At 46.6% G+C, this 13,539-nt stretch overlaps 1 protein-coding gene across 5 annotated transcripts in view; it reads left to right on the plus strand.

Annotated features, from left to right (window-relative positions):
- Positions 1 to 4,394: 4,394 nt before the first annotated feature.
- The window catches only part of SPECC1 (sperm antigen with calponin homology and coiled-coil domains 1), a gene marked incomplete at both ends in the record, with an annotated part of 188,287 nt that continues 179,142 nt past the window's right edge, over positions 4,395 to 13,539 (plus strand). For all 5 annotated transcript variants that reach the window (XM_080713175.1, XM_080713177.1, XM_080713178.1 and 2 more), the window contains one exon: positions 4,395 to 4,541. In XM_080713175.1, the coding sequence (XP_080569301.1) occupies positions 4,395 to 4,541 (147 nt within the window). The remainder of the gene's footprint in view (positions 4,542 to 13,539) is intronic.

A 13,539-nucleotide genomic window follows, 5' to 3' on the forward strand; every position in this document is an offset into this window, starting at 1 on the left:
CCACACCCGGAAAGAGTTACGATCTTTGAATTTTGACTAAGATGGCAGTCTGTCCTTCCTTTCTGCCTCTCTCCCTTCTGACTTAGATACCTGAAACATTGGGGAAAAGATTGGTGAAGAAAATGTCCATCCTTTCTCTGCCGTTTTCATCTCAGTGTTTTTTGTTTGTTTTGTTTTGTTGATGATACTCGGGGTGGAACCTAGGGCTTTCTACCTCCGGGCTATACTCCCAGACCTATTTTATATTTTATTTGGAAACAGGGTCTCACTAAGTTGCTGAGAGCCTCACTCAGTAGCTGAGGCTGGCTTCGAACCTGCCCGATCCTCCTGTCTCCGCCTCCCAAGCGCAGGGATTAAAAGCGTGCGCCACCACGCCCGGCCACCCCTAATTCTTTTTAAGAATCACACTGGCTCTTTTAGATCACTGTCTTTCAAGAGTGAATCCCAGTGAAATTAGTCACTCCACAGGTCTTAACCTAGACATTCTTTCACAGTTGCCATGGAAACCAGCAACAAAAATTGTGGGTTGAGAAAGAAAAATAATCATTGCTAAACATCAGTAAAATATGTGAGAAATAAACTGTTTTTCTGTGTGTGTGTGTGTGTGTGTGTGTGTGTGTGCACGTGTGTGTGTGTTTTGCAGTACAGGGGATGGAAGCCAGGGGCATTCTACCTCCGGGCTCCACCCCCAGCCCTGTTTTATTTATTTATTTATTTATTTATTTATTTATTTATTTATTTATTTTGAGGGTCTGGGGATGGAAGCCAGGGGCATTCTACCTCTGGGCTCCACCCCCAGCCCTGTTTTTTATTTTATTTATTTATTTATTATTTATTTATTTATTTTGTGGGTCTAGGGATGGAACCCAGGGGCATTTGACCTCCAAGTTATACCCCCTACCCTTTTTTAAAATTATTATACTTTATTTTGAAACAGGGTCTTACTAAGTTGCGGAGGGCCTCACTAAGCAGCTGAGGCTGTCCAAGAACTGCGATCTTCCAATCTCAGCCTCCCGAATGCTGGGATTACAAGCGTGCGCCACCATGCCCGCCTTTATTCTTTATTTTGAAACAGAGTCTCACTGAGTTGCAAAGGGCTTCACTAATTAGTAGCAGAGGCTGTCTGTGAACCGTGATTGTCCTGTCTCAACCTCCCAAATGTTGAGATTACAAGCATGCGCCACCATGCCTGGCTCTTCTTTGTGTTTTTGTTTCTTTGTTTGTTTGGTACTAGGGATTGATCTACTTCAGAGTCACATCCCCAGCCCTATTTCTTTATTTTATTTTCTTTATTTATTTAGTTTTGGTGGTACTGGAGATGGAACCCTTCTACCTCCGAGTTACACTCCCAGACCTATTTTTTATATTTTATTTGGAAACACGGTCTCTTAAGTCAGTGAGGCTGGCTTCGAACCTGCGCAATCCTCCTGTCTCTGCCCTCCAAGCGCGGGGATTACAAGCATGCACCACCATCCCCAGCTTTTATTATTTTATTTTGAAACGGTTTTGCTAAGTTGCTGTGGCTAGCCTGGATCCTACAATCCTCCTTTCTCAGCCTTCCAAGTACTGGGATGACAGGCGTGCGCCACTACAAGCTGCTTTTCTTACGCATAATTTTTTTTTTAAATCACCAGGACCAGAATCACACTGAGACTAGTAAGGTTCTGAGCTAATCATAGAATTGAAATCATGCACTCTCCCCTCTTCCCCCTCTGGGACACAAAAGAGAAAGTCTTTAAAAGCAACTTTCCAGAGGTGGCCACACTTGCCTGGTGGCTGCCATCAAAAAACAGACAAGTACTTAGCCCACGCCCCCAGTTGCTTATTCTGCTTCATTAGGAAGAGGAGCTGGACGGCTCTTGGAGAGAGACATCCTCAGTTGAAATGTTCTCTTCCAGCCAGGAAAGGAGACAGTACTGGGATTTCAGGTGTGTATCCTCCCGTCTCTGCCTCCCAAGCGCGGGGATTACAAGCGTGCGCCACCACTCCCAGCTTATATTCTTTCATTTTGAAACAGGGTCTCACTGAGTTGAGGAGGGCCTCACTAAGTAGCCAAGGCTGTCCTTTGCAAACCATGATCCTCCTGTCTCAGCGTCCGGAATGCTGGGGTTACAAGCATGCGCCACCAATGCCTGGCTTCGTTTTGTTTTTAAAGTGAATATTTGCTGTTCTTTTGTGTTTTTTTTTTGTTCTGTTTGTTTGGTTTTTTTTTTTTTTGGTGGTACTGGGGGTGGAACTCAGGGGCTTTCTACCTCCGGGCTATACTCCCAGACCTTTTTTATATTTTATTTGGAAACAGGGTCTCACTAAGTTGCCGAGAGCCTCACTAAGTAGCCGAGGCTGGCTTCGAACCTGTGCGATCCTCCTGTCTCAGCCTCCCAAGCGCGGGGATTACAAGCGTGCGCCACCACGCCCGGCTACTTGCTGTTCTTTGAAAGACTAGAATATTTTGGTTTGGGTCCCCCGTTTCGCACCCTTGGTCTTCAGAGTCCACGGGGACAGGCAAAGTCAGAGCTGGAGCTGGACAAGACTCCCAAAGACATTTAATCCAGTCTTGTTCTGTTTCAGATGAAGCAACCGTGTTGCTCTTGGTACAGAACAAGGCTGAGGGCTAATGGCTGAGTGCAAGGCTGAGACGCAGGCCACTCTCCTGTCTCCACAGGCAGGTTTTTCCTAAGGTCTTTAGCTATAACCTGCTACTCTGGACTGTCTGTCTGTCTGTCTGTCTCTCTCTCTCTCTCTCTCTCTCTCTCTCTCTCTCTCTTTTTCTTTCATAAAATATTTCAGTTAGGGCAGTCACTGCTATATAATGTCAAGTCCGGCCAATTAAAATAGGCCTTATTAATTTTTAAATGGTAGCTACTTTTATCCAAAAGAAGAGTCATTTTGTACCTCTGTGAAATCTTTCAGGGAATTCATTTATGTCTATTTAAAAGTTAGGAGCCGCCGGGCGTGGTGGCGCACGCTTGTAATCCCCGCGCTTGGGAGGCTGAGACAGGAGGATCGCAAAGGTTCGAAGCCAGCCTCTGCTACTTAGTGAGGCTCTCAGCAACTTAGTGAGACCCGTTTCCAAATAAAATATAAAACAGGTCTGGTAGTATAGCCTGGAGATAGAAAAGCCCCTGGGTTCCACCCCCAGTACCACACACACACAAAAACAAGTGCCCCTGGGTTCTATCTCCAGTATCAATCAATCAATAAATAAATACATAAATAAATAAATAGGGCTGGGGGTGTATCTCAGAGGTAGAATGCTCCCGGGTTCCATTCTCAGTAACCCCAAAATAAATAAATACAAATAAGAAATAGCCAGGCGTGGTGGCGCACACTTGTAATCGCAGTACTTGAGAAGCTGAGTTAGGAAGATTGCAGGTTCTCTGCCAGCCTCAGCTACTTAGATGCTTTGCAACTTAGTAAGACCCTGTGTCAGCTGGGCGTGTGGCACATGCTTGTAATCTCAGCATTTGGGAGGCTAAGACCTGAGGATCGTGGTTCACAGACAGCCTCAGCTACTTAGCGAGGCCCTTCGCAACTCAGTGAGACGCTGTTTCAAAAATAAAAAGACTCCGAATATGTGTAAAAGCATGAATATGGCATGGTTACCCTGGACGATCATTGGTGGGAGAGGGGAAGGGAAAGCGGGGGTGGGGGAGAGAGGGCACCAAGTATAGTTTAAATGTATACCATTTATTTTCAATAAAAAATATGCATAAAAATAAATAAAATTAATTGATTTTTTTGTGGTACTGGGGGTGAAACCCAAGGGTTTTCTACCTCCAGGCTATACTCCCAGACCTATTTTACTCTTTATTTGGAAACAGGGTCTCACTAAGTTGCTGAGAAGCTCACTAAGTAGCTGAGGCTGGCTTCGAACCTGCGCGATCCTCCTGTCTCAGCCTCTTAAGCGCTGGGATTACAAGCGTGCGCCACCACGCCCATCTAATTGATATTTTTAAAAATAAAAATAGCTGGGCGTGGTAGCGCACGCTTGTAATCCCTGCGCTTGGGAGGCAGAGACAGGAGGATCGCGCAGGTTCGAAGCCAGCTGCATGCGCTGGCTTAGGAGACCCTGTTTCCAAATAAAAATGTAAAAATAGGTCTGGGAGTGTAGCCGGAGGTAGAAGGGCTTCCAGGAACCCCAGTACCACCAAAAAATAAATAAATAAATAAATAAATAAATAAATAAATAAATAAAATTTAAAAGACTGAAAAATAGGACTGCGGTTGTAGCTCGAGGTAGGATGCCCCTGGGTTCCATACCCAGCAACACACACACGCACACGCACACACAGGGGTAACGCTTTCTGTTGTCACTTGTCAGGTCCAAATTCTGAAGGTTCGTGTTTTCTCTTCTGCTCTTCTACAGAAGGACGACCCTCTCTCCCCAGGACAAGATGCGGAGCGCGGCCAAGCCCTGGAGCCCCGCGGTCAAGGTGGGGAGCCACTGCCCGGAGCGCACACGGCCACTCCCCGCCACCTCCTCCGGCATGAAGAGCTCCAAGTCTTCGACCTCGCTGGCTTTTGAGTCCCGGCTCAGCAAGGTATGGACCGGGCTGCCCAGGGCAGGGTCGTGGGATCCCTGGTGGCCTGCTTGGGAGGACTGAAGAGGGCAGATTGTGCCCAGGGGCATCCTCACTCTGAGCTACACTGCCAGCACTCTGCTTTTTTTGTGTGTTGAAACAAGGTCTCACTAGGTTGCAGAGGGCCTCACTAAGTGGCTGAGGTTGTCCTGGAACCTGCGATCCTCCAGTCTCAGCCTCCCAAGTACTGGGAGCCACCACCAGGCCCAGCCGACGCAGGAGCTGAAGGGGTGGAGGTCTGAGGCAAATGAAACAGTCTTCCTTTGTTTCATGAGGACCGCTGTCTTAGAGAGTTCAATTTATCTTAGAGTTGTGCCACGAGTGCCTTGTCTGTACGTGTAAAATAACGGAGGCCCCAGGCCTGGGTGCGGATGGAAAGCTAGCCACCTCCGGGGATGTCTAGAGAATCTGTGGCAAGCGTGTGTGTGTGGGGGGGGAGTTCTTTGTGCAAAATTGTCACTTTTTTTTTTTTTTTTGGTCACAAAGACAAAATTGTCTTTGTGCATTATGGGCTCTTTTGATTTCCCATCCTGCTACCCATTTAGTATCAGTGGCGCATCTCATCATGGAGACATCTAAAAAATGTGCCCTCACATTTCTAACACTTCCAGAAGGACAGCACTGTCCCTTAAAGACCATTTTTCTATGTGACAGTGTCTGTTCTCATGACGTGTGTGTGTGTGTGTGTGTGTGTGTGTGTGTGTGTGTGTGTGTGATTAAACTCAGAGCATTCTACCTCTGGACTCCATCCTCAGCTCTGTTTTATTTCTTATTTGGAACCAAGGTCTCACTAAGCTGTAGAGGGCCTAGCTAAATTGTCAAGGCTGGCTTTGAACCTGCAATCCTCCTGTCTCAGCCTCCCAAATACTGGGCTTATAAGCATGTACTACCATGCCTGGCTTAAGTTCGGTTTTTTTTTTTTTTTTTTTTTTTTTTTGGTGGTACTGGGGTTTCTGGAAACCCTTCTACCTCGGGACTACACTCCCAGACCTATTTTTATATTTTTTTAAATTTGGAAACAGGGTCTCTTAAACCAGCGAGGCTGGCTTCGAACCTGCACAATCCTCCTGTCTCCACCTCCCAAGCACAGGGAATTCCAAGCATGCACCACCACACCCGGCTTAATTTTTAAATGAATACATACATTCTACCAATAACAGACCATTTGACCTTCTGGAATATATATGTGTATATATATATATATATATTTTTTTTTCTTCAGTACTGGGGATGGAACCCATGGGCATTCTACCTCCGAGCTACACCCCCAGCCCTATTTTTTATTCTTTATTTTGAAACAAGGTCTTACTGAGTTGCAAAGGGCCTCAATATGTAGCTGAGGCTGGTCGCGAACCATGATCTTCAAGTCTCAGCCTCCCAAATGCTGGGATTACAAGCATGCGCCACCACGCCTGCCTTAATGCACTACCACACCTGGCTTAAATGTTGTTTGTTTGTTTGTTTGTTTGTTTGTTTGTTTGTTTGTTTGTTTGTTTAAATAAGCAGTGTTTTGCCAGGTGTGGTGGCACGTGCTTATAACCCTAGTACTTGGGTGGCTGAGACAGGAGGATCACAGGTTCATGGCCAGCCTCAGCTACTTAGTGAGCCCCTCTGCAAGTGAGTCTGAGACCCTGTTTCCAAATAAAAAATAAAATAGGAGCCGGGTGTGATGGTGCACTCTTGTAATCCCAGTGCTTGGGATGCTGAGACAGGAGGATCGCACAGGTTCGAAGCCAGCCTCAGCTACTTAGTGAGGCTCTCAGCAACTTAGTGAGACCCTGTTTCCAAATAAAACATAAAAAATAGGTCTGGGAGTATAGCCCGGAGGTAGAAAGCCCCTGGGTTCCACCCCTAGTACCACCAAAATAATAATAATAAATAAAAAATAAAATAAAATAGGACTAGGGGGTGTAGCTTGGAGCTAGAATGCCCCTGGATCCAACCTCCCAGCACCATAAAAAAAAAAAAAAAAAAGTTTTTTTTTTTTAAAGTCTGCTGTGTGGTCAATACCAGAGATTTGTAAGGACGGTGTCATGTTGCCACTTCTACCATCAGTAGGTTGGTGTTTGGGGAATTTGTTTTCTGGGGAAAATGTCAGGGAAAAGCCAGTGTCTGTGACAGAGGCTTTCTGCCCTCCTGGTTCTTGGCCTCTCTCCACCCAAGTCTATTAAGGGAACAGGGCGGGAGGCCAGGAGCCGCAGAGGGACAGAAGCTGAGTGTACGGCCTCCTCCTCCTCCTGTTCCTCTGCTCCTGCAGCTCCCTCCACCTGCGGCCCCGGAGAGAGGAAAAAGAACCGAAGGGAAAAAGAGGAAATGGGGATGGTCAGAAAGCGAGCAGATTTCCTTGCCCTCGTAGTTTACCGTGAAGATTTACAAGCAGACAGGGGAGTGGGATTATACAGTGACCATCCACATACCAACAGCTGCACTTGAGAGTTAACAACCGGCTCTATCTGCTTTATAATGTACAGACATCTATCCATCCATCCATCCCTCTGTCTGATACTGGGGATCTTACAGTCTACCCTCGAGCTACACCTTCCAGCCCTTTTTACTTTTTCCCTTTGAACTAGGGTCTCACTAACTTGCTGAGTGAGGGTCTTGCTAAGTTGCCAAGGCTGGCCTCAGTGCGGTGATCCTCCCCGTCTCAGCCTCCCAAGGACTGGATCACAGGCACGTACCATCACATCCAGCTGGATACCAGTATTTTACGAGTTGGGAACAGGAAAAGTGAAACACGCCCAACAAAAATAGAAGTAAATAGCCAACCTCAAATCCTGGCTGAGCTGGGAGACTAATGGAAGAAGGCAAGAGGTGCAGGAGCCCAGGCGGGATGGGGGATGTAGCTGCAAATCTTTCTCACTGTATTCAAGTCCCTGGAGTAATCTGCTGTCAACAGGCCGCCCACTGTGGTTGTCTAGAAGGCCCAGGTCAGAGCTGGGCATGGTGGCGCATTGCCTGTAATCCAAGTACTTGGGAGGCTGAGACAGGATTGCAGGTTCTAGGTCAGCCTCAGCAATTTAGCAAGCTCCTCAGCAGCTCAGCAAAATCCTATTTCAAAAAAGCAGGGGAAGAGCCAGGTGTGGTGGCACACGCTTGTCATCCCCGTGCTTGGGAGGCTGAGACACGAGGATCGTGCAGGTTGGAAGCCAGTCTCGCTGGCTTAAGAGACCCTGTTTCCCAATAAAATATAAAAAATAGGTCTGGGAGTGTAGCCCAGAGGTAGAAGGGCTCCATCCCCAGTACCACCAAAAAAAAAAAAAAAATATATATATATATATATACAGGGGAAGCCGGGTGTGGTGGTGCACACTTGTAATCCCAGCATTCAGGAGGCTGAGACAGGAGGATTGAGGTTCGCGGACAGCCTCAGCTACTTAGTGAGGCCCTCCGCAACTTAGTGAGACCCTGTTTCAAATTAAAGAATTAAAAAATAGGGCTGGGTGTGGAGCTCAGAGGTAGAATGCCTCTGGGTTCCATCCCCAGCACCGCAAAAAATAAAAAAAATTTAAAAATTAAGAATAAAATTAAATTAATAAATAAAAAATAAATAAATAAATAAAAATTAAAAATTAATTAATTAATAAAAATTAAGAATAAAAAATAGGGCAGGGGGTGTAGCTCAGAGGTGGAATGCCCCTGGGTTCCACCCCCCAGACTTGCAATAAAATAAAATAAAATAAATAAGCCCTCTCATAGCCAAGTGTGGGAATGCATACCTGTAATCCCAGTCCTTGGGAGGGTGAGACAGGAGGATCTTGGGTTCAAGGCCATTCACAGCAATTTAGCAAGGCCTCAGCAACTTAGTGAGAGCCTGTTTCAGCATGAAAAATAAAATAGGGCTGGGGATGTAGCTTAGAGGCAGAATGCCCCTAGATTCAATCCCGAGTGCCACAAAAGAAACAGAAAGCTCCTCCGCTATTCCGAGGCTGCTCACGTTTGAGACCGCGGGGTGACCGCGTGATCTCTCCCACCGAAGGCCGGCTTGGGCCATGGCTGAAGAGCTTTGGGTTTCCGTCATCTTTGCGGAATTTCTTAGTTACTCTAATCTGCGAGGTATTTAAACCTTTCCCTTTCAGGTGCAGGTGCTCAGCGGCTTAAATATCAGTGAAACCATTAGCAAAAACACTTACTAAACATAGCAAAGCAACCCGGGCGCATACCTTCCTTAACAAACCAGAAACCTCGACTCAGGCTGAAATGGCATCAGTTGACCAGGAAAGAAAGCCGGAGACACAGCTGTGAATAGAGAGGGAGGGAGAGAGAGTACAGATCTGTAACAGAGACTTATGCTGCCCTGTTTGATGTTGCATCCAGAAAGTAGCAAGAGAGTGAGGTGCTTCAGCCATTTGTCTCTGAGGGCAGGTAGGATACACCTGTAGTCATTGGTGGTGGTGGTAGTGCTGGGGATAGAACCCGGGGACATTCTACTTCTGAGCTGCATACACCCAACCCTTTTTATATTTATTTTGAAACAGGGTCTCGCTAAATTGGTGAGATTGAGCTGGGTTTGGTGGCACACACCTGTAATCCTAGTACCTGGGAGGCTGAGGCAGAAGGTTTGAAGCCAGCCTCAGCAACTTAGTGAAACCCTGTCTCAAAATAAAAGGAGCCCCGGGCATGGTGGCGCACGCTTGTCATCCCAGCATTCGGGAGGCTGAGACTGGAGGATCGTGGTTCGCGGACAGCCTCAGCTACTTAGTGAGGCCCTCTGCAACTCAGTGAGACCCTGTCACAAAATAAAGAATAAAAAATAGGGTAGGGGTGTAGCTCAGAGGTCGAATGCCCCTGGGTTCCATCCCTAGACCTGCAAAAAAAAAAAGGGCTTTGAGTGTAGCTCAGAGGTAAAACACCACTGTGTTTTTTTTTTTGTTGTTGTTGTTGTTTTGTTTTTTGTTTTTTTGTTTTTTTTTGGTGGTACTGGGGTTCCTGGAAGCCCTTCTACCTCTGGGCTACACTCCCAGACCTATTTTATATTTTTTTTGTTGTTTTTTTGTTTTTGTTTTTGGTGGTACTGGGGTTACCTCCGAGCTACATTCCCAGACCTATTTTTATATATTTTTTTGGAAACAGGGTCTCTTAAGCCAGAGCTAGCGGCTGGCTCCGAACCTGCACGATCCTCCTGTCTCCGCTTCCCAAGTGCAGGGATTACAAGCGTGCGCCACCACGCCCGGCTTATTTTATATTTTTATTTGGAAACAGGGTCTCCTAAGCCAGCGCACACGGCTGGCTTAGAACCTGCACGACCCTCCTGTCTCCGCCTCCCAAGCGCGGGATTATAAGCATGCGTCACCACGCCCGGCCACTGTGTTCTTAAAAAATCCCCAGTACCACAAAGAAAAAGAAAAGAAAAAGTTGTTGACGCTGGCCTTGTACCTGCAATCCTCCTGTCTCAGCCTCCTAAGTACTAGAATTATAGCTAAGCTCCACCATGTCTCACTACTTTATAGTCTTTTTATTGGGCAGGGGGAGTACTGGGAATTGAACCCAGAGGCATTCTATCTCCAAGTTATACCCCCTAGCCCAGTTTTATTTCTTATTTAGAAACAGGGTCTCAGTAAGTTGTGGAGGGCCTCCCTAAGTTGCCGAGGCTGGCTTTGAACCGGCAATCCTCCTGTCTGAGCCTCCCAAGTATTGGAATTGGGATTACAAATCTGCACCACCATGCCTGGTTTACACTGTAGTCTTTGTGTCCTACCTGTTGGGGAAGCTCCTACGTAATCAGATGGTGGCTCATGGAAATCCTTGTAGGGGGCGGTCAGGGGAATAAAGTGCTCCCTTTAAAAGCCCTGCGGGCTGGACTGTAGCTTAGTGGAGGAGCGTGTACACAGCGTGCCTGAGGCCCTGGGTTTCATCCCCAGTGCTGCAAAAGTCAAATTCAAATCTCTATGTTGTGTGGCAAGGAGGAAGCAGGACACTGGCCCTTAGCAAAACCTGCTCCCTGCTAAGGATAGGACCAGTTCTATGACTGGTAAAAAGTGGGTCCCAAGGTCCAAGAAGAAGCAGGGTAAGTGGGTTCTCACTGGCAAATTGAGCTCAAAAGTCGACTTCTGAGCTGGCCTTGCATGTATAACTAAAGCAACACTTGTGTGTGTGTGTGTGTGTGTGTGTGTGTGTGTGTGTGTGTGTGTCTGTCTGTCTGTCTATATGTGTCTGTGTGTTATTGGGGATTGAGCGCAGGGGTGTTCTACCTCCAAAGTGCACCCCAACCCTATTTTATTTTTATTTTGAAGCAGGGTCTCGCTAAGTTGAGAGTCTCACTACTTGCTGAGGCTGCCCTCCAACCTGCGATCTCAGCCTCCCAAGTATTGGGGTTACAGGCACATGCCACCACGACTGGCTTGGTTGCCTGATTTCTAATACAGCACAATTCTTCATGCTCTGTTTCCAAAGTTTTGTTTGTTGATGCAAAGATGCTTCCATTGCATCAAGCCTGGAGAAACAGCATGAAAGGGACACGAGGAAGACTTTCTCACAGCAAAGCCCGCGGCCTCTGGCTGAGTTCCCAATAGTCACCATGAAGGTGATGGTGATGATGATGATGGTGATGGTGATGGTGGTAATGATGATGATGGTGATGATGGTAATGATGATGGAGTGGGGAAGATGATGGTGATGGGGATGATACTGGTGCTACTATTGGTGATGATGATGATGGTGATGATGGTAATGATGATGATGATGGTAATGATGATGGAGTGGGGAAGATGATGGTGATGGGGATGATACTGGTGCTACTATTGGTGATGATGATGATGGTGATGGTGGTGATGATGATGATGATGATGATGATGATGATGATGATGGAGTGGGGAAGATGATGGTGATGGGGATGATACTGGTGCTACTATTGGTGATGATGATGGTGGTGATGATGGTAATGATGATAATGGTAATGATGATGGAGTGGGGAAGATGATGGTGATGGGGATGATACTGGTGCTACTGGTGGTGGTAATGATGATGATGGTGAGGCTGGTGATGATGGTGATGAGGATGATGGTGGGAGAGGTGATGGTGACGATACTGGTGATGCTAATGGTGGTGGTGGTGGTGATGATGATGATGCTGGTGATGATAGTGATGATGGTCGTGATGATGATGATAGTAGTGGTGGTGATGGTGATGCTGCTGCTGATTGGATAGTGATGATGATGGTGTTGATGGTGATGGTAATGATGGTGATGGTTATGATAAGGATGAAGTAGTTAATCATAAGTCACTAATATTTATTATGCCTTAACAAATTAAGTGCTTTAAGCTCTTAATGTAGGGCACAATCCTAGAGAAAGATATATTGTTCTCTCCTTTTTTTTTTTTTTTTTTTTTTTTTTGCGGGTCTGGGGATGGAACCCAGGGGCATTTGACTCCAAACTACACCCCTGGCCCTATTTTTTTATTCTTTATTTTGAAACAGGGTCTCACTAAGTTGCAGAGGGCCTCACTAAGTAGTAGCTGAGGCTGTCCGCAAACCGCGATCCTCCGCTCTCAGCCTCCCGAATGCTGGGATGACAAGCGTGCGCCACCACGCCTGGCTGTCCTCTCCATTTTAGAACTAAGAAATTACAAAACAGGAAGAGATAGAGTAGGATCTTTTCCCAGCAGTCTGTCTGTAGAGCCCAGCTGCATACCCTTCCCCACCCCCCGGGCTGCCTCCCTCTGCTTTGACTGCTGGGAACCTGGCAAATAGAGATCACAGATCCCAGGTCCTGTTTGGTGTCCCTTGCTCCCTCCCTGCCTTTGACCCAAACAGAAATAAACTCTGATTTGCTGCGTCTTGGGGTTTCTTGCAGGCTTCTCAGCTCCCCCGTAGCTAACTCTCCACTGGGCCCCTTGAGTCAGCCTGGTGCCCTGGCAGCCACCTGAAGGATCCTCCTGGTCCCTGCACCGCAGCCACCCTGTGCTGCCCTTATCCACCTGTGTCACTCGCAAGGTCATCCCACACTGCCCCCAAAGCTCTCCCTGCTGCTGCCAGCTCTTGCCCTCCGCAGATGGGGCGGGGCTCGGACACTCTCACCTCTGGCCCCAGGGCAAGAGCCCTGGCTTGTTGCTTCCCTGTTCTTTATTTTCATCCTGAGCCTTTGCCCTCGGAGCCCTTTGCTGGAGAGTTTGATAATTCCACAGGCAAAGTCAGACTTGACAATTTTAGAAACGTCAGCAAATCGGGAGAAAAAGCAGAGCCGAGTGTATATCCCTTACTCAGAAATCACCGCAAAAAAAACAAAAAAGTTTCTTTCTTCTTTCACTTAAGGTAGCATCTTAGGGATTTTCAAAGTCTAAAGTCAAAAGTGATTTTCCTTTGGGAACCAAGGAGCACTTGGTCTTGATTCTACGCAGGCTGAATAATAGTTGTTGTTGTTGTTGTTTGCTTTGTTTTGTTTTTCTATTAAGAGAAAGCTGTGATATCATGGACTGTGGTAATTTGATACTGAACACACACACTAGCCAGGCATGGTGGCGCACGCTTGTATTCCCAGCATTTGGGAGGCTGGTACGGGCGGATCGCAGTTCGCGGACTGCCTCGGCTACTTAGTGAGGCCCTTTGCAACTCAGAGAGACATTGTTTTAAAATAAAGAATAAAAAATCGGGCTGGAAGTATAGCTCAGAGGTAGAATGCCCCTGGGTTCCATCCCCAGTACCATACACACATTCTTAATTAATTGGTGGGGAATGTTGTAGACTGGACTTATTTTTTATTTTTTTATTTTGAGACAGAGGCTCGCTAAATTGCCAAGGCTGATCTCAAACCTGCAATCCTCCTAGCTCAGCCTCCCGAGTACTAGAATTACAAGCATGCACCACCATGCTTGGCTTTATTTTTATTTTGTGATACTGGGGGTTGAAGCCCTGGACATTCTACCTCTAAGCTATAGACACCCAGCCCTATTTATTTATTTATTTATTTATTTATTTATTTTTATTTATTTGGTACAGGATATTGAACTCAGGGGCATTCTA

The sequence above is a fragment of the Muscardinus avellanarius genome, assembly GCF_963383645.1.
Source record: "Muscardinus avellanarius genome assembly, chromosome: 16".
Lineage (NCBI taxonomy): Eukaryota > Metazoa > Chordata > Mammalia > Rodentia > Gliridae > Muscardinus > Muscardinus avellanarius.